The sequence below is a fragment of the Lissotriton helveticus genome, chromosome 5_1 (assembly GCF_964261635.1).
Source record: "Lissotriton helveticus chromosome 5_1, aLisHel1.1, whole genome shotgun sequence".
Taxonomy (NCBI): domain Eukaryota; kingdom Metazoa; phylum Chordata; class Amphibia; order Caudata; family Salamandridae; genus Lissotriton; species Lissotriton helveticus.
In genome coordinates, this window is record NC_136065.1 from 2,053,160,365 (window position 1) to 2,053,187,010 (window position 26,646).

At 44.9% G+C, this 26,646-nt stretch overlaps 1 protein-coding gene across 1 annotated transcript in view; it reads right to left on the reverse strand.

The window, feature by feature from the left end:
• Positions 1–1,046: 1,046 nt before the first annotated feature.
• PPT2 (palmitoyl-protein thioesterase 2) overlaps positions 1,047–26,646 on the reverse strand; it is an 86,251-nt gene continuing 60,651 nt past the window's right edge. The window contains exons 5-9 of the mRNA XM_078645929.1: positions 24,620–24,727; positions 23,711–23,794; positions 7,912–7,996; positions 4,703–4,757; positions 1,047–3,364 (exon numbers count right to left, since the gene is read on the reverse strand). Coding sequence (XP_078502055.1) covers positions 3,221–3,364; positions 4,703–4,757; positions 7,912–7,996; positions 23,711–23,794; positions 24,620–24,727 — 476 coding nt within the window. The 3' untranslated portion in view covers positions 1,047–3,220. The remainder of the gene's footprint in view (positions 3,365–4,702; positions 4,758–7,911; positions 7,997–23,710; positions 23,795–24,619; positions 24,728–26,646) is intronic.

Sequence of the window (26,646 nt, forward strand, 5' to 3'; positions counted from 1 at the left end):
GCAGACATGTTTCGGTAGGAAGGATGGGGAACAAGGTTTGAAATCTGCAAACACAATGATGCTTTAGGCAGAGGCTTCTTCTGCATGGACAGCAAAGGGGGTTATCAGCTGCTTCGCGTTCTTGGCCCACAGGTTTAGAATGGCACTGCCCTTGCTACCCCCTGGTCCCAGAAGTCATGAGGGTAGCAGCAGAACATACGGTAAACTGGACTCTAAGCCCACGTTTGTTTTCACTCCTTACTGTGTGATCAGTACCTCTGCAGCAAATGGAGTGGAGGGGATTAGATTGGGAAAATGGGTTAAAACTGTAAAGTTATTTTGTTCACAATGTGTGTGATTTCACTCCCACTATCCAATATATTGTATTGAGTTTGACACCCCTTCCCTATTTACCGGTCCCAAACACCGCCTAACCGACGCCACCTACCAGAAGTACCCACAAAAGCGCTCAACAAAACAAATAATAAAAAAGGGCCAAACTCCCCTTGAAGCCAACAAGTTATATGCTGATTCTCATACTCAGTTTGTTGATGCCTGGGGTCACCAGAATCTGTTGGGCAGCGGCGTGGTCCTGCCCTTCCCTTTTAGTAAATTAATCCTTTATATGAAAGAAAATAGAGGCCTACCCTCTGTGCTAAACAAAGCACTCAATAACAGCAAACATTAGGGCGACTTAACCCCTTGGGCTCGGCCGCGATTCTGCACCTGTGAGGCCGTTTTAATGAGTGGCCGGGCTCATGACAGCCCCCAGCCGTCATCAGCACACGCCCACCGTGATGCTTGACGGCTGGGGGCCGTCATCAGCATGGAAGGGGTTAAAGGCAGACACCAGGCCTGACGAAGCGTAATCTAGTTTATAACAATTAAAAACACAGCCAGGTCAAGGAATCTAGTAGTTTGCTTAACAGTATCTTGGACTCCTAAAATGTTCCCTATGGTTTCCTGGGATTCTCAAGCAGCAATCGGTATTCTGTATGGCTGACAACATTTCCAATGGCTATTTTGAAACATACATAAAATAGCAAGCAAAATTCTGATCCCGAAAGTCAACTTTTTAATTTTTCTATTCAGAATTTGCACATCTCTTGTCCAGCTTGCCTCCAGAGGAAAATAAATTGCTGTAAAAATTGTTACCGGATATTGGAAAGTCAAGAAAAACGACCAAGGTTTACCACCATTTTTCCCCATTCCAGGGACTGTTGTACATTTTAACAGATCCTGCGAAAATATACCGCAAAGCATCAGCCATTGTAAAAGATGACTCTGCTCATTTATAAGCCAAAGTAAGAGGTGTTGCGCCAGGAATTGATCACGCAAAGGAAGGCCAAGTAGTCGCCAGGTATGCCACCAGCAGAAGGTACCTAGTTGGAAGCTGAAGTAGCAATGTTGGCCATGTACCAGAGAGATGTAATAATGTCACCGTTCTTGGTCTGGTTACCTCAATAAGTTGCCCTGACAACAAGACATCTTTTGGAACAAGAGAATCCAAAGTTGACCTGTGCTGGAGAAACCAGGTGTGTACCTGTTGCTGTAAACTTCTATAGAAATAATTCAGATATACTGTGGCGGAAGTTCCGAAAGTTTAAAAAAAGATTCCTTTTGGACTTTCACCAAGGTTATACTTCTTTCAATAAAAAAATACAAATCTATCAAGTTTAAAACTATGGGCTGATTTATAATGTGGTGTACCAGTCCACCAAACTGACGGTTTGGGGGCCCAATTTAAGTGTGCTAGGACCACCAGCTTTCCGTTGATGAAGCCCCGTTGGCTCAGTCAATGGACACCTTCCTCGAACAACCTGACAGGGTATGGACCGTCGGAGGGAGGGTATTACACCGCCTGGCCTAATTAAGGTTGATGATGTGATGTCATTTTGTTTTTTTGTCTGTCACCACCACGTTTTACAGCTATGGGTCAGGAAAAGCAAATAGTGACCCCACAGACCTAGGGCAAAAAACTTCTTGGGTGCAGTGGTCATGAGTCTTTATTTTTTCATCAGCAAACTCCACCTCTGGGAGTTTGTTTTTGAAAAACAAAAAAAGGTTTGGTGGGTGGCCGTCAAAATAGTGACCATCTAACAATTTCTTTGGTACAAAAATAACTGCAGGCCAGCAGTGATCTCCAAATTTGGCATCCGTTAGGATGGCGGATGTAATGTCCTCCTCCAACCTAACTGTCGGAGTCCGCCCGTAAAATTATAAATCAGCCCATGCCAGCCTTTGCTTATTTTTAACTTCATAATTAAATGACAGTAATTTTGGGGTTTCATAGCCAGTCATTCGCAGACTATTATGGTCCAAAGGGGCGTGAAGCAAGCCCTGATCTTTTCCATCCATACTACTAATCCTGAAAACGGCAAAACGAAAAGGGAAACACATCACCAATGCAGCTTGAACTCCTGAACCTTTTTTTTGTGCTACATGCAGGAATTTTAAATAGTCATTTTTTTAAAAAAACACATAGAACGCTAGAAACAAAAAACATACAGGGAGAGACTTCTCTTCATTTCCCCGGATTCTGGCCATCTCCAAACAACGAAAATGGACGGGTGTGATGCACTGGGCTTTCTTGATAGTCAGACGTGTTGAAGTAAAGGCACCAGTTTTCACCCATCTCAACTTCAGTAGTTTGGAGATGACCAGGATAGCAATCTGGTAGGGCCTACATCACACCCTCCCCTCCATTCTGAAAGTGAGATGAGGGGGTAGTGCTGTCGCGGTTATCGCTGAGGGATGTTACACTACTCAAAAACTACCATCAGACTGAGGAGACTGAACATTCTGATATGCAGACAAGGCACATTTCTGCACAAGGACAGAACATTTCAGACATCACTAGCAGCTTAAAAAATAAATAAATATAAAACACAGTAAAATTCGGGTTTTTTCCTACTTCTTTCCCTAAGGATTTGTCCTCCACTATCCCAGTCGGGTTTCCCGTTATCATGGCAGTGTTTGCAAAAACGAAACCCTTATGTGATGAACAGAAACGCAATGACTGACAGGCGTTCACTCCCCTCCTGCAATGCCGCCCATCGCAATCGAGGATGGGTAGACATTTTTTGTTCTTTGCATCAAGGCCTTAATACTCCTGTGATCTCCGCAACCATATGTACCCCAGCATGAGAACCACCCAAACAGCTGGCAGCCTCTGGATGGGGTGAGGAGGGTGGAGGGTCTGTGGGAGGGATGACTTTCTTCAATCCACTTATTGACTCCACTATGTCAGCCATTTTTCAATGTAGGACTCGTAGACAGTAAGGTTGGAGTGCCAGGTGGTGTGGTGCACTCCTGAGACAGTGTACGAAGTGATGGCGCGCCGGGCATCCAGCGTCTTCAGGCCGAATGCATCTTGCAGGTACACCTGAAACAGGAGAGAGAGAGAGTCAGAAAAGCAACTCAACCAGAATAGGTAGAGGAGCGACAGCTCTGCAGCGGGGAGGGGTGGCAGTGCAGAGTTGACAGGACAACTAAAAAAAGAAAACACAAACAGCAATTAAAGATAGACTAGAAAGGCGGATAAGAAAGAGGAACAAAGATGGAAAGAGAGTGAAAAATGAAATGAGGTAGAGAGGGAGCACGGACAGGGTAAAATGCCATACGACGACCCAGGGCGTGGATGGATTCTGGATGCAACCTGCAGGTCCGAGGCTCTAATACTGGCAGAGATAATACAAAATCAGTCCCTTCCAACCTCCACACAACAAACCACTAAACTGAGTAACAACTGTTAATAAAAGAGACAATACAGTTTGATGTGTTGAACCTAGGGGTGGGTGTGCACCTCACCTCAGCCTCCTTGTGCCTAGGTAACCATAGACTATGCGAGACAGAGGTTCAGACTCAAAATGGTGCGTAAAGAAGACGCTGCCTGAAGACCACTGCTAAGAAACGCGGAGGTGGCAGCTACCTGGGTATTAAGTCCACTCGTGAGAACAGCCCCTGTTTGGTTGAAGCACGTGGTCTGGAATGCTGCCGGGTGGCCATGCAAAAGATGGCCCAAGAAATCACCCACCAGACTATTCTACATGCAGTGGGATGCTGTGGCTTCTCACAACACCCCTGGCAGTACACCTGGGTTCCACATTGGCCTTACAAAGAGTATGCACATTAATTTAGCCTGGGTTACTGATCATTGAGTAGGGTTGACATGGCACCAGTTCTCTGCAGCACAGCTGAGGGCACTAATAGGTGAGGTTTTCGACTGGACCTGCAAGAGGATACAGCATGGGCGTCTTCAATGGGTGAAGTGAATCTGTTCGCACAGTTGACCCCAGTGAAACAGAGGAGTGATCGAGAATTTTCTGATGCCTTCCACTGTCTTCTCCTGGCCTCCTGGCTTGGTGCAAGACATGCCATCAACTGCATTGTGTGGGACACTGATGTACACACAGCGAGACACATGAACTCAATCTGCTTCAAGAGATTTTGCACACAGCAAATTATGAAACGACAATAGCAGCAGGCCTCTGGTTTCAAAGGCTGAAGCTATGCACGCATACACCAGCGGATCATTATGGATATGGATCATTAGATTGTGGTCAAGGACTAGAGGGACTGGCAAATTGAGTACATTTTCTTCGTAGCACATACTATGATTAGAATAACCTTAGGTGTTCAATACAGATTGGGTGTGTGAATAAATTGCCAGTCATGGAGTGTGGGCTTTGAAGGGCGAGAGCCCAGGTGCCATCCTCCTTACCTTCTGATGACGCATGTCCATCACCGTCTCGTTTTCATTGTAAAACCCAAACTGGCTGAAAAACACAAAAAGAATCATTCAATTATGAATGTGCTTCTACTGTATATTCTGTCATCTCACTTACACTATGACAACACTGCACATACTGTGCAAGAGGTCAGGACAAAAAATATAAACCGTGTTAACCCAAGTTTATTGATTCGGCTTTGCAATAAAGTCACACAATAATAAAACATACAGTTTATACATTGCAGAATATCCAAAAATATACACTACATTATGACAATACATGTCCCAGATAAAACGACGTTAAAACATTCCCACTGATGTGCTCCCGTAGGCTAACATGCCTGCCTTCTGTAATTTCATGGTTGCAAAATAAATACTGCCTGAATAGGTTAAACACCTCAAGAGGGTTGCAATTAGTCCGCGTGGCTTCCCTGGTAACATGGATGTAACATTCATCCTCCACTGTATCACGAATAAGCCGTAGTTTAGCTAAGCAGGGATGCACAACGAATAACATCGTAGATGTGTTTGATGAAGGGTGTCGTCAGTGCAAAAGGAACAGGGACTGGAAATGGCATCTCTAGTTATATTAAAACAATACATTTATTGTACAATGATTCCAAGGTATAAAAGCAAGAGAGGGCAAGTGAAGAATAGTATTGTAACTAAGCAACAAGCACATAAAAATGCTATAAGTGATTTTTGACTGTGTCAGCTGATGGCTTGGGAATATTAGGCCACCTCAAGGGCTTTATCTGTGTAAAGACAGCAAAGAGTGCATCTGTGCAGAAGTAGTTAGAAAAAATATGATATTTCTTTGCTACAAACCGGTTAAGTGCTACATATAGTTGCCGTCTAGAACGACTAATAACTTTAGAGTCATTAATCTGCCTCGAAGGCTTCGCCTGTGCAGGATTGCTAAAGTGCATCTGTGCAGGACAAAAGCCTTTTTAAAAATATACATCTATGTCTGCGTAACGAGCAGGTAAAGTGCTAAGTATAGTTGTCGTCTAGAATGGCTAATGAATATAAAATATTAGTCTGCCTCAGTGGCTATGTCTGTGCAAAACAGCTTAAGTGCATCCACACAGGGCAGATATTATGTACATATATACTGGTACCAGAAGGAGACCTACTAAACCTTATCTCACCTTACAAGACCGCTATAAATGCTGCCCTACCACTCACTTCTGCAAAACAGCTAAATTGCATTTTTTGCAAGGCAAAGCCATTAAAAAATATATTGGTGCCAGAGAGATAAACCTATACAATCTTGTACCGCCTTATATGACAGCAATAAGTGCGGCTCCATCACTCACTTAAGAGGTAGCACCTATGTAGGCTCAAATCACTGCCCTAATCCTCCCATCGAATGAAAGTGCAAGTGAACTTTGGACCAATAACCACCATTTGCTCCAAACATCAACCCAATGCCTCAGACATGACTAACATAATAAACTCCCTTGATTCTCATTCTTGCGAGAGTTGCTACTCTCCGAGCCCTATTTTGTAATCGGCCATCTTCCCTTCAAAGCAGTGCATATATATGATGTGCTACAGCATGATAGATCTCTTAAGGTGAAAAGGCATCCTTACAGCTCTTCGTAAAGTATTTATAAACAAGGAGCGGAGGTAACACCTTCGAGGGTCTAATGACTTAATACAGAGTAGCATAAAATGCTTCAAAGTTTCTAGCCCGCCGAGAGAACAGTCACACATAGCAGCTCTCTGTCCAAGACCCTTGGACCAGGATTTGATATAGGACTGAACCTGTAGCGTGCCTAGCCTAAATCTGAGGTACAGGGCGCCTTTCTCAGGTGGTAAAATCAAGTCAAGGAAAGACTCCCAACGTGGTTCAGCTTTTATGTCCAGATATTTAGATAATAAGGCAATTTTAATAGCCTTGTGCTTTTGCCACCTGAGAGCCCAGAATTTCTTTTTCACGGAGGGTAAGGTGGCCTTAGTCACGTTTTCTGGATGAAGCCGCAAATCTAGACACTCTATTGAGCTTAGCATATGCTGTACATGTTTAAACCAATACAAACTTTACCATTCAGGCATCTCAGGTTGTCCCTCGGCTCTTTTGGTACTCTGCAAGAGCAGGGGTGGGTCAGAGTCTAATCCAAAAGCTTACTGGGTGGAAAGCAATGTAATCCACTGCAGTAAGCATTCCCAATTCTGAGATTTATCATTGGTGTTCTTGGGACAAGGCGTAACAGTCATCTCAGGAAAGAATTTTCCACTTTTTGTAAGACCTGCATATTTACATGTCCCCAGATTTCGGCAACATAGCAGCTTGCGGCTAAAGCCTTGGTTTTAAACGCAGTCAGTGCAGGCTTTATCAGACGGTTATTACACTTGCTTGCAAACCTCCGAACCACTACGGCCTGTTGGGAGAGAACCACTTTGGATTTGGTTACTTGGCCACCCCAATAAAGGTTGTCAATCCAGATACTCAAGTAATTTAACCTATTCTATTGGATTACCATAGATCCTGAAAGTCGATTTTAACTTGGTTTTTGATTTCATTATCATGAGCTTTGTTTTCTGTATGTCGACTGTTAATTTTCTAGATCTACAGAAAAGTGGTGCACTGACAGTTCTGTGCATGCTAGAATGACCACATCCTCAGCAAACATAAGGATTGGCATTTGGTCATTCCCCAGCTTGGGTACATGCTGCTGTACAACATGGCTACAAAAACATTGACAAAGTCAATAGCTCTCATCAGCTAGACCTACTGGCTTTACCAATGCTCGTTGCCACTTGTTAGTGTAACTTTACCGTATTCTGCCAGTTTTACCCTAACCTTTCATCCACCAACTCCAGAGTTTCTTTCTTTATTTCTTTCTTCACTGCTGTTCTGGTCATAGGGTTATTTTTCCATAGCTCTCCCCTTTACACCATGCATTTGCAACTCTCCCCTGCTTCATCTCCCCAGCTTCCTTTTCCCTCCCCCTTTCTCTTAACCCTCCATTTCTTTCTTCATTTTTATCCTTATACCTCGCTCTCAGATCTTAGTTGATGATTATCCTTCTCTGCCTTTTTCCATCCCATACAGCCTCATTACCCCCCCCCCTCCAGAGTCACCCAACACTTCTCTCACTGTTACAGATCATCATCCATGGTTCTTGCTAACCTTCCTGGCCTTCCTTCACTCCTCCAATGTAGTGCCCTGTTACCACTCTCCACAATCTCACCTGGACTGCCAGGGTGTGATAACGCCATCATCAGGACCCCCAATCAGAACTAGCTTCCGGAGGCGCAGGAAGTTCTTCTTCCAGACTGTGGAGAGAAGGCAAACATGTAAGTCCACAGAAAAGGTAAACAGAGCACAGATAAGATGTTACTTACCTTGTAGCTCTTGGTTATTAAACTTTTTCCACTTCATGGCAAAACACTTCCTGATAGAGGACTTTCTTAACTGCTTCACTATTACATATATACCCATGTTAATATTTAGGTGGCCATATACTATGGGCTAATTCACAAAGCTTTTTCCAAGCACAAATAAAACTAAGCTAGAAAAAAGTTGCGAGGAAAACGTTACTTACACCTGTAATCATTGTGTTGATTGTGTCAGTTGTAAAGTCACATGCTGTTTTTATTTCACCGTCTAGTTTGGGTTGGTGGAATTGCATTTCTTTTTCTAAACCTGCACATTTAAAGCACTACACACAGACTCCACATTCAAAATCACCGAACAGACCTGTACTGGAGGATTTAAATCAAGGCATGAGTACAGTAAAGACATGGTGCATTCTGCCTTGAATCGCAAAGGTAGGCATACCTTTTGCGATAATGAAAAACAGCTCTTGGAAAGACTTTCTTTGCAATTCCACCTTGATATCAAGCTTCACCAGAGCTCTCTCTAGATTGGTCTGAGGGGATTTCGCCTAGCCTCCATGAAAATTCTATTAAAAAACCGAGCACAAGTATTTCCTAAAAAGCTAACGTTTTATAGACCCTTCTGAATGTGGCTTAATGAAATATTATAGTACTTCAGGGCCAACTGCAGTATTTTCCTATAGCAGAACATTCTGTACCTACCTATAAGACTCAAACAATCAAACAGCATTTGGACAGCGCATCACTGTCATCCCTAGGGGTATCTGGGTGCTGTGTCTTCAACAAAGAGCCAGTCTTGAGTCTCTTTCTGAAGTCTGCCAGCGAGGGGAATGTACGGAGCTGGAGGGGAAGGTCGTTCCAGGTCTTGGAAGCATTGTAGAAGCAGTTACCGCTGAGGCTGCGATGGGTGTGGGAGGTGTGTGCGATGGCGAGTGAAGAGGAGCACAGGTGTCTAGTGGGTGGTAGAAGTTCAGTTGATGGTTGATATAGGCAGGTCCTAGGTCGTAGAGGGCTTTGTAGGCGTGCATGAGAATCTTGAACTGGCATCTCTTCTACATGGGGAGCCAGTAAATGGCTCTTGACAAGAAGATTGCGTGCTTGGTTACTTAACCTGATCAGAAGGAGGAGCATACATTTGTTTCGAAGAAACACTGCTAGTCAGAGATAGTGTGTCCCATATCGAAAAATACAGATAAGAATACTGTGGCCATCACTTTTCCTGTCTCAGTGAACAGATTATGAAGTGTTAGACATGGGAAGTATGAGGCAGTTTGAGAAGGATGTGCCTGGTAATGAAGCAACTTAGCTATAACCCTTGAACGGTGTGTGCTGTCATTAAATCGACTCTGACAGGCACAGTTCTTTCAAGTCAAATGCTGGTTGGAGCTTTGGAGAGGACTGGTGAGTGACACAAGGCACGGAGGGCTTGGTTTGTGGTGGGTGCTGAGTTGACAGCCCTTTGCCAACTACATGGCATTGTTGCAGTGTGGCATGCATGAGGGTGTTAAGAGTTCTAACTTTTTCTCTTGTAAAAAACAAATTCTCATTGCAAACTGACAGGTGACAACGTGTAGTGAGTGTTGTTGAGTGAACAACTCTTGTGATATTTGTCGGTGTGTTCTGTATGGGCATTTTTCCAGTAGACCACCTGCCTCTTGTCATGCACACCAAGCTCTGGCCATGGCAGTTTCTTTCTTTAGCTTACTATGCACATCAGTCACCAGTTCGTCAAGAGGTTATGGACATTAACTGAGATGTTCATCCCTAACCTGAACATCCGAACTCTAAAGCAGTAGTGACATCCAAGTCGCAATTCTGCAACTACCCGTTTACTGGTGGTCGCCCTCCAGCGCAAGGTGCTCTGATATGGGTGCAAGAAGCAGCCTTGCCTTCCAGCACTATGGTAGCCACCTACCTTTATGTAACTCAGGTCACTTTTAGATGAACTGCTCCACAACATCCAGTTGTTGAGAATTATATTGACACAGTAGTACCACAGAGCGGAGTACTTTAAAGCTCAGGCCGATCTCAAATCTCACACTGAATCATCTACCTCGCATCTCCAGTTTCCAAGAAACCTGGAGGGCCTGCTGTAGACCCATGATTAATACTTTGTGACGAACCCTAATGCTGAATAAGTCTTCTGCAGGGTGTAACATCTTGCAGAGCACAGTTATGTACAGCTTTGCAGTTCAAACTCAAACACAGGAAAAAAGTAGCTTTATCTTCGTCTTCAACTCATAAAAACCTGCAACCCGTCATATAATGGTATTATATGGAGCAAAATCAGGGTTAATGCTTAAACACCCAAATCACAATCGCAATTTGGTGTATATTGAGCATAAGGACGAGCATCTCGTTATTGGAATCTTTTTGATGGGCTCATTGTCTTTTTTTTTTTTTTTTAGTATCAGCATGATGCCAAAATCAACACTTGCTGAAATGGTAATGTATGTTTTTGTTCAATGTCAAAGTTTATAGGGTCAAATCTCTGACGCACGTTTTTCTGCTCCTCTGTCGTTGGTGAGCTTGGGCCTGCATTGGTGTGGCAATTTTGTCGAACTTACAGTTGGAAGGGATTTGCCGTCATAGATGATTTGTCAGTTTGGAAGGAGTGGACAAGTCATCAGACGTGGCCAGTTTCCTGTTCCAATATTCTTTTGAGGAAACAGAATTTGAAACTGAAAAGGGTCTTGATAGTTTTTCTTTAAGTTTAAAGTACTTTTTATTGTCAAACTGGCTCACTGAATGTTCTTTTGTGGAGTGGCTTTGGGTCTTCATTATCAAACTCTATATCTTAAAATTTAATTCTCTCAAACTTTTCAATGATGAGGAGCGTGACCTTGTGGCCCTCTTTATGCGCTGGCAGGTCAGCCATTTTGCTTGCTACAAACACGACTCACAGTGAAGTTTATTATTTAGAGTTTATAAGCTCTTTGGCTCACACAAAGACAGTCTTACACCAGTGTTGTTGGGGTCCTATCAACGCAATCTTACTTGTATAGCGTGTACCTAGCCGGGAGCAAAAAAGCACTCTGCAATGGACGAGATCCAAAGATCGGATTTAAGACCATCTACCCGTAGGCCGGTAAGAGGCTCTTATTGTGAAGGATTGCTCCTTGAGGAGATGAATTGTAAGAGAGTTAGAGCAGTTCTGTTGTTGATGGGGATGTTATTCCAGATCCTGGCTGTCTTCCTGCCCTTTCCTTCTTACATTTTATTGTCTCCAGTCTGGCAATGTCCTGGCTCAGGAGTTCTGCCTGTGGTGCTTTTTTCTTGGCCACCTCTAAAAGTGTTTAGTTTTAGAGGGCTTTGTAGGTGATGCAACATGTTCAAGCTCTCTTAACTTTCTTGGTGATGTGTTTTTGAAGGAGGTAATCTGAGTCAAGGGTGAATTGGAGTTATTTCACATTGAGTGTCAGGAGTGGTGAAGTCACCCATGTTTATATTGAATAGCAAAGCTTGAATATGTGGTTATTTGGTGCTCTTAGTGACCGGGAAGAATTCAGTCTATATCAAGCGGACTGTTAGGCAGGTTTTTCAAATGCATTTCTGGGTTAGCTTCAGACCTTTTTTTTATCAATCGCTGAATGCCATGGGCCCCAGAGATTTGGAAGCTCTGTTGCAAGTGCTCAACATATCGATGGCCCTTAATTATTTTTTTCAGTCTTTATCGCCAGAGGGGTTCCACATACAGGGATGAAGATACTAGAGCAGTGGATAGATGCCTGGGGATATGGAGTTTCTGGGATCTTGACATCTCCATTTGTACAAGTTAATGGTGATTGCAGAGCTAAGAGGTAAAACCATTATAGGTAAGTGTCAGAGAAGAAAACAAGTTACTTACCTGTAACTTTGGTTCCCCAGTATTGGTAACTTTCATAGATTCCCATGCTTTTGTATCATTCCCTGTCGTCGGAATGGGAGTCTCGGTAATAACAAAATACCATAGAGTAGGTACAAAAGAGAGAGGAAAGGCCTAGGCCTCATTCCCTTTTGTAGCATATCAGCCTCTTTTTGTAAAAGAGACCAAATATTAGGCATCAGCCAATCAGAAGAGCCTCACCCCTGGAACCTTCCTGAAGGAATCTCAGAGCCTCAGATTTTCGTAGCTGTTGTGTGCTAGACACCCTACTTGCTGAAGGCTGAGCTTTCCCCGGGGAGGTGGGTGGGCGCATGGGAATCTATGAAAGTTACCAATACTGGGGAACCAAAGTTACAGGTAAGTAACTTGTTTTCTTGCCCCAGTATTGGAACTTTCATAGATTCCCATGCTTTTGTATCAGAATAGCAAGCAGTAAACCATCATAAAAACATTTTGTAAATAAGTACTGTATATCATCACAAATGAAATCACAAAATGTGTTACCACTGGAAGGTGGGATAGAAAGGAAAGCTCACCAATCACTGGAAGAGGTTCCTCAGGACAGCCTGGCCCACTGCTGCATCATCCTGCTGCAATGACTCTAATCCGTAATGCTTAGTGAAAGTGTGCACGCTGCTCCAGGTAGCAGCCCTGCAAATGTCTTTTATAGGCACCCCCGCAAAGAGGGCCGTTGAGGATGCCACTGATCTCGTTGAGTGAGCACGTATCCTGCCCACCAGAGGTTTTCCTGCTATGTTGTGGCAATGCAGAATAGCACTTGAAATCCATCTGGAGATCCCCTGTTTGGACAGAGGGAGACCTTTGCTTGGACCACCAAAGGCGATGAACAATTGCGAAGTCTTTCTAAATTCCTTGGTACGGGCCAAGTAGAATTTAAGACATCGTTGTAAGTCCAGAGTGTGCAATGACTTCTCAGCTGGAGTGACTGGGTTTGGAAAAAATGTCTTTAGAATTACTGGCTCGTTCAAGTGAAAGTCTGTAGGAACTTTAGGAATGAATCTTGGGTTCGTCCGCAAGATGAAGGTGTTCTTCTTGAACTGTAAAAACGGCTCCTGGATAGTAAGGGCCTGCAACTCTCCCACTCGCCTAGCCGATGTCAGGGCTAAAAGTAGGGCCAATTTCCATGACAAATATTTCAGGTCCGAGCGGTGAATTGGCTCAAACGGATCCTTCATCAGTTGAGCCAGGACCAAGTTGAAATGCCAAGTTGGAGGAAGAGGAGGTCTCACTGGTGGATAGACCCTGAACAGGCCTTTGAGGAATTGCTTGACAATTCTTGAAGACCACAATGAAGGACCAGAGTCAGCTCTCCTGAATCTGGAAAGTGCCGCCAAATGGACCTTGATCGTAGAATGGGTCAGATTAGACTTTGCTAGCGAGAGTAGGTAAGGCAAGATCTGATGAGGTTTTGACGTAAAAGGATCAACCTTTTCCTTTTTACACCAAATACAGAACCTTTTCCATTTTAATCTGTATGTCTTGTTTGTTGAAGGTGCTCTTGCCTGGGAAAGGATGTCCTTGATCTCCTTGGAAAGAGGGACATTCATGAATTCTCCCTGGTCAGGAGCCATGCAGTCAGGTGCAATGATCTTGGGTCTGGATGCCAAACCTGTCCTTCGGACATGGTCAGAAGATCCGGAACCTCCTCCAGCTGCAATGGAGGGACTAGTGACAGCAGATGTAGTTCTGTGTACCAAAACTGTCGCGGCCATGCTGGCGCTATCAGGATCATTTTGCATGGTTCTGTTTTCATCTTCCTGATGAGGCGTGGAATCAGGGGAATCGGTGGAAACGCATAGAGAAACCTCCCTGTCCAAGCTAACAACAGGGCATTGCCCAATGAGCCTTGATGGTGGAACCTGCTGGCGTATGAGCAGCACTTTTTGTTGGTTGGCAAAAGGTCCACCTCCGGTGTGCCCCATGTCTGAAATAGTAGATCCAGAACCTGCTGTTTTAGTTCCCACTCGTGACTGACTGATGATAATCTACTCAGTCTGTCGGCGCCCTCGTTCAGCACTCCTGGTAAGTGCTCCGCCTTTAGTGAAATTCTCTGAAGAATAGACCATTCCCATATCTGCTGAGCTTCCCATGACAAGAGGAGTGATCTCGTTCCTCCCTCCTTGTTCACATAATGCATAGCTGTGGTGTTGTCCGTTCTGAAGAGCACATGTGAACCCTGGAGTCGCGGAAGAAAAGCTTGAAGAGCTAGCCTGATCGCTCTCAGCTCCAACAGATTGATATGCAGTTTTTGCTCGCGAGGGGACCAATGGCCGCTGACCTGCAGGTCCTGCATTACTGCTCCCCATCCCTCCAATGACACATCCGTCGTCAGTATTTGAGGCGATGGTACGCTTGCGAAGGATAGACCGTGGCACAAATTGTCTTGAAGTGACCATCAAATCACTGCCTCCTTCATCTCCCGAGTGACAACCACCTTGTCCTCGAACGATCCGTGCACTTGTTTCCATTGGAGGTCCAGTTGTTCCTGCAGGGGACGCATCCGAAGTTTGCAGTGTGGAATTAAGGGGATACATGATGAAATCACCCCTAGCAGCGACTTGTAACTGCGTACAGAAAGAGACCTTCTTACCCGAAGGTTTCGTGACAACCGTTGCAGTTTCTCTATCCTCTCTTGAGTAGGAAACGCCCTCGAGAGCTTTGAATCTAACACTGCTCCTAGGAACCGTGCTCTTCTTGAGGGCATCAGCGTGGATTTTTCTCTGTTCAAAGTGAGTCCCAAATTCTGGAACAGATTAGTGCAAGCCTGCACAGCATCCTGCGCTAACCTTCTGGACGGGGCCTTCAGTAACCAATCGTCCAGATAAGGGAAGACCTGGAAGTTGCTCCTTCGTAGAAATGCCGCCACCGGTGCCAGCACCTTCGTGAAAATCCTGGGGGCCGAGTGAAGTCCGAACGGCAGAACCCTGAACTGAAAATGGCTCTTGGCTACTGTGAAGCGTAGGAACCTTCTGTGTGCTGGGTGAATCGGGACATGGAAGTACGCGTCCTCCAGATCGAGCGTGGCCATGAAATCCCCCGGGCTGACCATCTTCAATATATCCTGTAGGGATACCATCCGGAAGGATAGGGAGACGAGATAGGTATTTAGCTCCCTGAGGTCTAAGATGGGGTGCCATTTCTCCAGCGTCTTTCTCACCAGGAAGAACCTGGAATAGAAACCTTGGCCCTGTTGTCTGGAGGGAACCGGCTCTATCGCCCCTTTGCGGAGCATGTGTTGTACTTCAAGCCTTAGGAGACCCAGATGTTTTGACGGAACGGCTGCCGGGGGCCTGGGTGGAGGGACTTCCATAAATTCCAAAGTATGTCCTCGCCTTATGATGTTGATCACCCAACGGTCCGATGTTATTTTGGACCAATTCTGAAGGAATTTTGACACCCTGCCTCCAACTGGAGATTTCTTGGAGGAGGGAACAGTAGGCAGAGCCAGGAGGCCGCTATTGGCGCTTGGACGTGTCCCGTCCACGGGCAGCCTGCTTGCCCTTATTGTAAGGCCTCGAATAACCCGAAGATTGGCCTTGCCTTTGCTGGTATGACTGGCGATTTTGCTGGTATCCAGAGCTGTTCGAAGAATAGCGTTGTTGCTGTTGTTGGTGGTATGAACCCCTATAACCCCCTCCTCTGCCTCTCGAACCTCTGAAGGGAGATTTGCGATACTGGAGGGTACCTAGAGACCTGGCTGTTTCTGTGTCTTTTTTGATCTCTTGAAGAGTATCATCTATCAATTTCCCGAATAGGGCTTCGCCATCGAAAGGCAGATCAAGGACCTTGTTCTGAATCTCCGGTCTAAACCAAGTCGCCTTCAGCCACCCTTGGCGTCTCAACACCACCGCGCCTGCTAACGTCCGAAAAGACGTTGTCGCGATGTCCATGGCACAGTCTATAATTTCCATGGAGACCGCCTCACTCTCCTGTAAAGTCTTCTTCGCTTCCGCCCGTGACTCCGGTGGAAGGAGTTCCAGATATGGGGCTACATCGCACCATAATTGGCGATCATATCGTCCTAATATTGCCAAAGCATTGGAGGCACGTATTAGTAGGCTAGCCATCGATGAAAACCGCTTGCCCGTGTTATCAAGTCGTCGCCCACCCTTATCAGGAGGGGCCGTTAATGGAGCCGAAGGGTTCCGCGACTTCCTCTGTGCTGCTTGTGAGATGACAGAGTCAGGTTTTGGATGGCCTGTCAACGCTGCCGGTCCATCATCAGGTGCTTTATATTTTTTATCCAGACGCGGTAGCACAGGGACCACCGTCGCTGGGTTTTTCATAGCTTTCAAACCTTCATCCCACAAATGATCCACAATTGGAATCGATCTTGTCGTTTTGCGATGTGTTTCCTTGAAGTCATATAGGAAACATTCAGTGGTTTCTGCGGGCATTGCCAGCTTAAATCTTCCTGCTGCACGTTCCATCAGTTGGTGAAAACTGCCGATGTCAGCAGGAGGCGAATCTACCAAGTCATGATGAGGTGAAGCTTGGTCTGGGATGATGTAGTCATCATATTCATCCCTATCCTGATCCGAGTCTTGGTTACCATCAGATGAGTCATCATCATCATCATCCCCCTCTGGCTGATCGGCTGGCTCTGATGGAGCCTGAGGTGTCGGCCGCTGAGGTTGAGGTGGCGTCCGTGCCGGAAGTACCAAAGGGACTACAGATGAGGGGTTCCTGACTGGTGTCGAAGGAGCAGACCTACGTGGTGTTGGTCTTTCCGCTTTCGACTTATAGTCCAGCAGCATCTTGTGGAGGTCATGCAGGAATGTGGTAGGTACCGAAACCATGTCCTGTTGCACATTACCCTTAGAGTGGGCCACTTGATGATACTCTCCTTATCCTTGGTCATATGCCCCATCCGAATCAGTCTCCTGACTCTTGATTAGTAGCTGAGACGGGCTACTGGCATAGTCATAAGCATCCTGTCCGTCTTCCTCAGATTCGTCTTGATCCAACAACAAAGTTGGCGGTAAATCGGTCACTTTTACCGGGGATGTCATTTCCGGAGTGATCCTCGTCAAAGAAATCGGCACTCGTCTCACCGTAGCCAGGATTGTCGATGGCTCCGTCGAAGCCGGAGATATTCTCGTCGACGATATTGGAATCACAGATGTCGTCGTCGACACCGCCGTCGACGAGCCCGCCGACGTAGTAGATATTGTTGTCGTCGTCGATGCACTCGTCGACGACACCACCGTCGTCGATACCGTCGACGACGCCGTCGTCGTCACTGCCGTCGACGATGATGGTTTCTTCGTCGTCGATGGTAATGAAGCCGTCGACGACGTCTTCGTCAACGATGCCGTCGTCGTACCTCTCGTCGACGCTGCCGTCGGCGCTACCTTCAACGACGACGACGACGAAGCTTTCGTCGACGATTCTCCCGCCGAAGAGCCCGTCGACGGGACCAATTGAATTTTGGGCTTCGTTTTCTTCGTCGACAGACCCACCGTCGACGATGTCTTCGTCGTAGAGGACTTAGAACTCCTCTCAGAAGAATGTGATGAGGGTTTCTTGAAGACTGGGTCTGTCTTCTCACCCTTTGGAGGCGAAACCAGTTCTGCCTTATCCTTCCCACTGCGGTGGGGGGAGCTTCCTGAACCGCGGCTCTCAGACTCTCTGGGGGTCTGTTTTGAAGCCTTTGAGGGGCGCCCAACAGAGGAAGATGGGGAACCTCTACCCCTTTTCACTGACCTTTTTGAGGAAGCAAATGAAGACGATTCCTCCTCATCACTGGAAACTCCATGTTTCCTCTCCTTTTGCCTCTGTAGCCATGTAAGCAGTCTTCCAGCACGATCTCTCAAGGTCTTGGTGGAGAGAGTGCGGCAAATTTTGCAGTCTTCTGCCTTGTGATCCGGATAAAGGCAGTAAATGCAATCCTTGTGTTTGTCCTCCACAAACAGCCTCTTCTTCCCACAGGTGGAACAGGGCTTGAAAAGAGCTTTCTTTTTCTCAACTTCAGACATCTTGATGAAAAGGAGAGATTTCTGAAGTAGAACTGAAGAAATCCTGAAGAAAAAACTGTAGAAATCTACTTGAAAGAGTTGAAAATAGAGCAGAGCTCAATGGAGATTCCCTAGCACAACGTGCGGTAGAAAATCTGAGGCTCTTTGATTCCTTCAGGAAGGTTCCAGGGGTGAGGCTCTTCTGATTGGCTGATGCCTAATATTTGGTCTCTTTTACAAAAAGAGGCTGATATGCTACAAAAGGGAATGAGGCCTAGGCCTTTCCTCTCTCTTTTGTACCTACTCTATGGTATTTTGTTATTACCGAGACTCCCATTCCGACGACGGGGAATGATACAAAAGCATGGGAATCTATGAAAGTTCCAATACTGGGGCAAACACATGTATGTTTCCAAGGTATATAAAGGTGTTTGGTGTGGACTTTCTTGAAAGCAACAGAAAGGTCAAGCAGGACCAGGGGTCATTTTTATCATTTAAGAGGAGGGAATCAATGAATACCTGAATTGTAAGCATCTCCAAGCTATATCCTGGTCAGTAGAAAGTTATTCTTGTTGACCTATTCCTGTAGTTTAGTTGAATCGTCTATCTCGAGGATTGTTGCTATTGAATGTTAGGTGTGTGATGAGCCAGAATCTCTAAAGGTGATCTAGGTCCAGGGTTGATTACTTCAGTAAGGGGAGGATCTGTCCTGTTTTTATGGCATCCTGCAATTTTGCTTGCCAGAGGGAGGCTTGGACAATGTTGAGGAAGTGTACAAGAGCAACTGCTTGAAGAGACTGGAAGACAGATGATGGTAGAACCTCGTCTTTGTAGGCGGTGGACTTGAGTGAGTTGAGGATGCAAGAGAGTTCAGGGAGCGAAAGGAGTGGTTCAGTGAGTGGTTAACAAAGGTGATCCACAGGAACCAACTGAGGGCAAAGGTTGAAAGTATTTAAAAAGAAACCTGAAGAAATGCTTCAAAATGTTTTTCTGTTAGGTATTTGGCATACCATGGACCTTGCACCAGGAAGAAGGACAGAGGATCTTTTTTAATTGTGGCACAAGAATTTGAAACGGATGTAGCTTTACACAAGATGGTCCGCTGTATATCAATGGGATGTCAGGGGGAAGTTAACAATGGGTTACAGAAAGTACGATGTGATCTAATTGTGGCAGTACTGGACAGCAAACCTTATGGTTGATGTCTACATATTTACATTACATATAAAGTCAAAACATCAGCGGTTATAAGCTCTACTGACCAACTCTGATCCATCTCTAGAGAATGTGTTGCATGGGACCTGTACTACCATGGCTTAAGTTCCCAGTATCCTGTGGCATCGGGCCTCTGCTACCATGTTTCCACCTCATAGTGCCCTGTGGCATGGGGATGGGACATCTTGTTTCCAGCTCTCACGATCCTGTTACTTAGAGCCCAAGTCATCCCTGTGCCAAATCAAAGTATTCTGATACACGGAACGTGCCACCCACAGTTCCCTATTGATGGTATCCTGTGACATGTGGCCGAGACCCCCTACTTCTGTCTCACAGTATCCTGTGGGATGGAGGGTTCTTTCTCCCTGGTCCTAGGCCACAGACACAGGAGCCATACAAAAGTATGATGTATAACCTCTTTCTTTTCAGCTGATACTTCACAAGTCCACCTCCCATTTTAGGGGTATCTATGTCCTGAGTATTTGGGTTTTTCAGCTCTAGCTTACACAGTTTGTGATTAAGACAGTGGGGGCGGATTTAGAACTTGACAGATGATATTCTATCTGTCAGAGTGGTGGAGGACATTACCTCCGCCATCCTCAGGGACTACTGTCTTTCAAATTTAGAGATGACTGCCAGTCCAGAGGTCCCTACAATCACAATTTGGTACATTCAAAGGAAGTGCTTTTAAGGTGGTTCCTTTCAATGTACAAAAGGTTTGGTAGACAGCCGCCATCAGTTTTCAAGGCCATTCACCAAATTCTGTCAAAGTTGTTGTTTCTCAGAAACAAACTCCCAAAGCTGAAGTTTGTTTATGAAAACCAAACCAAATCTTGGGGAGAGGGGTTGGCCTAACGGCTAAGGTGCTCGACCTCGGACCTGGGGAACTCGGTTCGAGTCTCGGTAACGACGCCAAAAACCCCCTGTGATTCTGGGCAAATCACTTAATCTCCCCGTGCCTAAAATGAAAGTGTGTCCTCATGTAACGTAACTGGTGCTATGTAAAGAGCTCTGATAACTGATTCGGTTCGGTTCTAGTTCGCGCTATATAAAACTCTGCAAAAAAACCAGTGACTTTACCCCCGCCACCAACCCTAGAATTTCTCGCCCAGGGTGTGGGGGTCCTTTTTTCTGTCCCTCACTGCCAGGTTTTTCCTGACAGAAAAAAAGCCCTTACTGAGCAACCCTACATAGGGCAGGAAGGAGTAATGTCCTTACAACGATGGCTCCTATTCCTTCAGGCTAACACAAAAACATTTCTATTGACAGAGCCAACAGGGTCTCCATCAACAGAAAAAGTAAGGTCCACCTGTCTCTTACTGAGGTGGCCGGACCGAGGATTTGGTGGACAGGGTACTCGTCGAGTTTTCAACAAAGTACCTTGCCCTCCAAATCTAAATCAGGGCCTTGGTCTGGGCACTTGTCCTAGATCAAAACCAATTGTTGCTCTAGAAAAGCCTACCACATTTGTTGGATGCAATAAGTGCAAAACACATTTTACAATGCAGCCACAAGCATGCATTTCAAAACTTGTTGTGTCCATTTCCATCCAGATCAGAGGAGTACTCGTAACAGCTTGTTATAGATATCAAAGACTTCTGTTCCAAATTCAAAAATGCTGGTATCCTGTAGGTGAAATGTCTGGGTCCTGGGTCGAAGCCTTCAGTTAATGTCATAAACACACCCTATTATTCACTAGCCTTCCCTTTTGTATGGGAAATGTCGGAGTCCCTCTGGAGCCTTTTGTTAGTGACTAAAACCAATCACATTATTCACTGGAATATCTGGAATTTCTCTGCCTTCCTCTGGATGAAGTAGATGAAATTGAAATGCTCGGGTCCCGGCTGAAAGGGCATATGGGGAATGTGGCTGCTGGGATCCTATGTTATAGACCACTAAACACTCCAAGCTCTTCCCTTTCTCCTTTCTTGGACACTATAACTAACATGACGCTGACGCATGCGAACCCTTTTCTGTTAGCAGACTTCAACCTCTGGGAAAATGGGGACCTATCCCCGGCATATAAGGAAGGGAAGTGCTCCGCCTTCAGCAGCTGGTGCCATGCCCTACACATATTGGGGGTCACAACCTCAACCTCCTATTCTCCCCAGAAGGTTTGATAATTGTCGGGGAAATCACTCCTCTGTGCTAGACTGATCACTCACGTATTACTTTTCACTTACATGTGGGGAAGGTGGGGTCTCATAAGAATACCACCTGGCATACACCTAAAACTAGAGCCTGGCACAAACTTTCTGTGCTTGGATCAGGGCCTATTTTTAGTCAATCAAACTTTAACCCTTCAGACTCTTATAGAAAAAAATGCCAAATGTTTGAATGTGAGATTTTAAAAGTACTAGATGAACAGATACCATTTAAGACCCAAAAACCTTGCACAGGCGCGTTCGTCCCTTGGTACAACACAACCTTGAAGGAGATTAAATTAATCTGTAGGCAACTTGAAAGGAAATGGCACAGCCATTACCTAAGTGAAGACAAGATCCGTTTAATATCTTTAAATGACTACAAAAATAAAGTCAAGAAAGCAAAAGCTGACTATTACTGTGAGTTAATCTCGGCTGCCTCTAATAAAGCCAAAAAGATTTTTGAAATACTTTGCGATCTCACAAACCCTCCACATCTCAGGCAAGAAATTGTATCTTCACAGCAACTATGTGACAAATTATCAGACTTCTTTGAGAATAAAATTAAGTTGATTTTAGATTATATTAATTTTACCCTCCAACAAAAATGGATTACCCATGCATGGCACTTTCTCTAACAGTGATAGAATTGAGCCTCCCATTGTTGGCAATGACTCATTACATTTATCCAACCCCCTTACAGCAAATCTAAACAGTTTTGATCTGATCTCTATAGATATATCTGTTTAGATCTATCAAATCGGGATCTCCTCTTGATCCATTTCCCCCAAAACAATGGAGAAGATGGAAAGACGAAGTGTTGTCATCTCTGCTACAACTCTGTAATCAATCTCTAGAAACTAGTGTGGTGCTAAAATGTTGGAAAAAGCTATAGCTAAGCCACTATTAAAGAAAGCTTCAGTGGACCCTACAATCCCGTCCAACTATTGACCAATTTCCCTTCTCCCTTTTCCAAGAAAAATATTAGAACAACATGTCAGCAAAATGTTCTCCCAATACTTGGAGGACAACTCATAGCTATAGGAAGAGCAATTTGGCTTCTGACCCGGCCATGGAACTGAGACCGCATTGGTCTGTGCTACTGACAAAATGCGTAGGATGAAAGACAGTGGGCACTTGGTGGTATTGGTCCTCCTCGATCTATCGGCAGCTTACGACAGAGTGAACGACCACACCCTACTGACTAGACTATCCTCTGTGGCCTGTGTCAAAGTGGCTAAATATCTACATGATGTCCGTCAGGCTGTAGCCATGCCCCCGTTCTGCTCTAAATTCAGAACAATTCAAAATGGCTGTCCTCAAGGATCCTCCCTTAGTCCAATTGTGTTTAACTTGTACATAAAACCACTATTCTGCCTTATCAAATCATACAACATTAAGGTTATCAATAATACAGATGATACTCAATTGATTCTTTAACTTAACAGTAATCAGATGGACTCAATCCGTAATTTTTAGGCTTGCATATTAGTCATATCCAATTGGATGAATGTTAACTCCCTAAAGCTAAATGGAGGTACAACTCAGGTACAACTGAGCTCCTCTGCAGCCCCCCTAGAAAAATCCCAGGATCTGTACCCTCCAATCTCTGGCCTCTGTCTACAGAGAGCCCCATGGCAATTCAACGACAGTCTGGAATCTGGGAGTAGTGTTGTACGAGGACCTCTCACTCGAAAACAACGTGAATGGAGTAGCTGGGGTTTGCTTTGCCTTGATCCGGAGTCTCAGGAAATTGTATCCAATGTTATCTGTCCAAGCAAGATCCCTGATTTCCAGAGTAGTAATACTCAGTAGATTGGATTATTGCAATGCCCTCCGTCTTTCTTATTATTAAAGAAATTGGAACACGTTCAAATAGTCATATGTCAAATTAACTCTAAACAGACACCAGAATTCTTCTGCCTCTGGTGCTCTTTGAGATCTCCACTGGCTACCAATTAAACAGAGGATTATTTTTAAATCGCTCTGCATTGTTTTTTAAGGTATTGCATAACAAAGGACCAGAGCCTTTACAGGCCAGATTGAGGAAATATATTCCTGGTAGGTCAATTTTTTCAACAACACTCTATTTTGTCCAAGAACAGAGATTCAGCAAAGTGTGGCAGGGAGTACGCGCCTTCACTGTTAAAGAGGTGCAGCTATGGAACAAGTTACCATCCCAAATAAGATCCCAAACTGACCTGCTTAAGATTAGAAGGCCCTGAAAACTTGGCTCTTTCCTCACTAATCATTGTGATTACTAGTTTTCCGCAGCAATATCCTCTTTTCACTATTTCTGCTCTTATAGACGAGTTTTTGGCTAGTTAGAACCACAACAACATTCTGGTCACAGTGCACTCTATAAATAACCAATACAATACAATACAATACAATTTATTTTCCCTTCTCCCATCCCCCAAGAAGTGCCGCTCTGGCTCAGAGATCTTACTGGTGGCGTTGGGACAGCGTCTCTCCGAGTTCAGCAGGGCGAGGTAATCACTACTGTTCAAGTAGAGGTCGCGGTGATGGGGGTCTGGAAATAATACAAAAAAACAAAATAAATGTAAATTCCTTGAGATCATACTAGAAGTAAGAAAGCAAGGTGCAAACAATGGAAATCACGACAATGGTCACAAAGAGCCTACAAAGGCACCTCAGGAAGCTGACCAAAGCAACACCTCACGGGAGGTAGAGTAGCAGAGAAAGCCCTTGCTATGCAGGACAGCGGTACCACAGTGTATTCAATTCTTATGCAGAACAAGGCAACCGGTCCAGACTTCAGACCTAACAGGGTCCAGACTTCAGACCCAACAGGGCAGTAGTTGCATTTGCTGTTGCAAACGTGCCAGTGTTCTTAACGTAGGAAAGAGTTCAGCAGTCACACGCTAGGAAAACAGTCAGCTCTGAACTCAAGGAAAATGACACCAGTGCTGTGGCAGCCATCTTGGATGAAGGAAGCCACGGGTGCTTCAATCCATCCATAGATAGAGACAGTAAGCCTTCACTAACATTGGACCTCTGAAATAATACATCTCTCCATAAAAACTCTTCCAAAAGTACTTAATAGGCAATTTTGGCGAAAAGCAATGGAAGGAAGCTGGAAATAATAAATGCCCAATAATGGGTCTACATGGGGGGGAGAGGCATTAACAAAGAAAAAACAAATCAGAGATAATGAAATTGAAAATGGATAGCTCTGTAGAAGGTATTATTTAGTTCCACATAACAAGATGTAGTGATTGTAAGAGTCCTTCCACGTAGAAAACACAGCAAAACACTAGGATCCACTACCCGCCTCAATGCCATAAGAAGGCAATCTCCTCGACTCCACAACACATTACTACTTTGGAGCACTTACCGTTCCAGTAGTTGCAGATGGAGAACGTCTGCCCAAGCTGCTTGTAGCAGAAGCGATACAGATTGGACTTGACATACTGTGGGAAGAGGTACCGCAGGTAATCTGTGTCTACAAAGACAGGAAGAGATTAGCTAGAGGACAGGTACACTGCACCATTTTCACACTGAGAACTACAGACTATCAGGCACATGCATCAACGGTTTTTGCGAGCACAAGCGGTGCGATTCGCAAACATCGGCCGTTTGCACCCACAAAAAGGCCTATTGCGATGCATTAAAGTGTCAGAAATCACAATTTATTGCAATTTCTTAAATTGCGATTGCATTTAAGGAGTCGCAATTTGCGATTCCTTAAATGCAATGCATGTACCCCTTAGAAATAGCAAATTTGCCATTGGGGGCCGGAAAATACAGAGAAATTACTCTGGTCTGTATTTTGCAAAAACCTTGAAAAATGCACCAAAGTGCATTTTTTCAAGGTTTCAGGCAACACAGACACACATGCCCTTGGGGAATGTGTGTGCGCATCATAGGTGAACAACACCATTTCAGTGGTGCAACAGGGTGTCATTTTGACACCTTTGCACCCTTGAAATTGCATGCGCAATTTACGAGTACCTATTGGTACTCGCAAATTGCGCAAGCAATTTCTCATTCATTCCTATGGGCCTGCAGGCCCATAGGAATGAATGGGAAGCCATTCTTTAATTTCGACTCGCAGTTTGCGAGTCGCAATTAAGGAACGTTTAGAAATCGCTATTTTAATAGCGATTTCTACATGCATAGGCTTTTGAGAGTCCCTTATAGCGATTCCTTAATAACCGCAATTAAGGACTCGCAAATGCCTACTTTAATACATATGTTGCTACAAGGATTGGTGCATGTCTACGGGTTGTGTAGCAGGGTTCAGCAACTCTGTTTAAAGACCCATCCCTCAGTTCTTCAAGTGAACAACAACACAGGAACATACACGCTAAGCCAAAGAACCTGTTAGCAGCCAAGGTTGGAAGCGAAGGCCAATGCTTGGCATGGCATGGCAGGAGGGCCTTCCCAGCTTCAAACAACAAAGTCCTACTCCCAAATGGAGTGTTTCAGGGGCTTGTGTTTTCCATTTACCAACCAACACCCCACATAAAAGGGCGGTCTCCTTTAAGAAACCTAGTACCCTACAGAAATAGAAACCTGCAGTAATGAGCTCTTCCTAATGGAGGTGGTGTCTTCTCGTAATGAGAGTGACAGAGAGCACAGAATCTAACAAGACTTGTGTGCGACAGGTGAAGAATGAAGTAGTTGGTTCTTCTGCACAAACATTATCCTTTATAGCGTAGATCTGCAGCTGTGAAACAATGCCATCCTTTCTTGCCAAATCGATCTCTTCAACACACAGTCTTTTTCATGGAATCCAATGGCTCTATCCACGTTAATTCTGCATGTGGCATTTGCAGTTGCTAAATGACCGGGCTGATAATGATGACATAGTCAGGCCTCAACCACAAGCCTACTGCTGCATCAGAAGTGGGGTCATCATCCCTGTCACAAAAGAGACGCAAAGCATCTGTAGGATGCCCCTGACAAGGCCTTGCGTCCTCTTCCTTTCTGCTGGGATGGGGCTGGTGGAATTGAACGACATCCCTACATTAAACCTATCAACATCTTGGAGCCAACATCTTTGCTATATGATCTCAGACTAGAGGTCCACCTCAGTGGTGCCTCAGCCCTCATCCTACTGGATCTTGCGCTGGCCTTCGACACGGTCAACTACTTTATCAAACAGACACAAGGAGACAGTAACCCTGCCCAGGTCCTGCAAATACACTGCGTGCTTTCTAACTGTTTTTCATCACCTACATTCCAGGTCCTCAGGGTTCAGCATAGCACTTTTTACTCTCCAAAGCAAGCTACGCACCTAGAGGATATTCTTCAGGCTACACCCGTTTCAACTCCAGGCCTGCTGACTGCCTGGACTGAGGTGAGAACAGATAAACTGTCTACGAATCCTAGTGAGATTCACTGTCATTGCACCTTTGC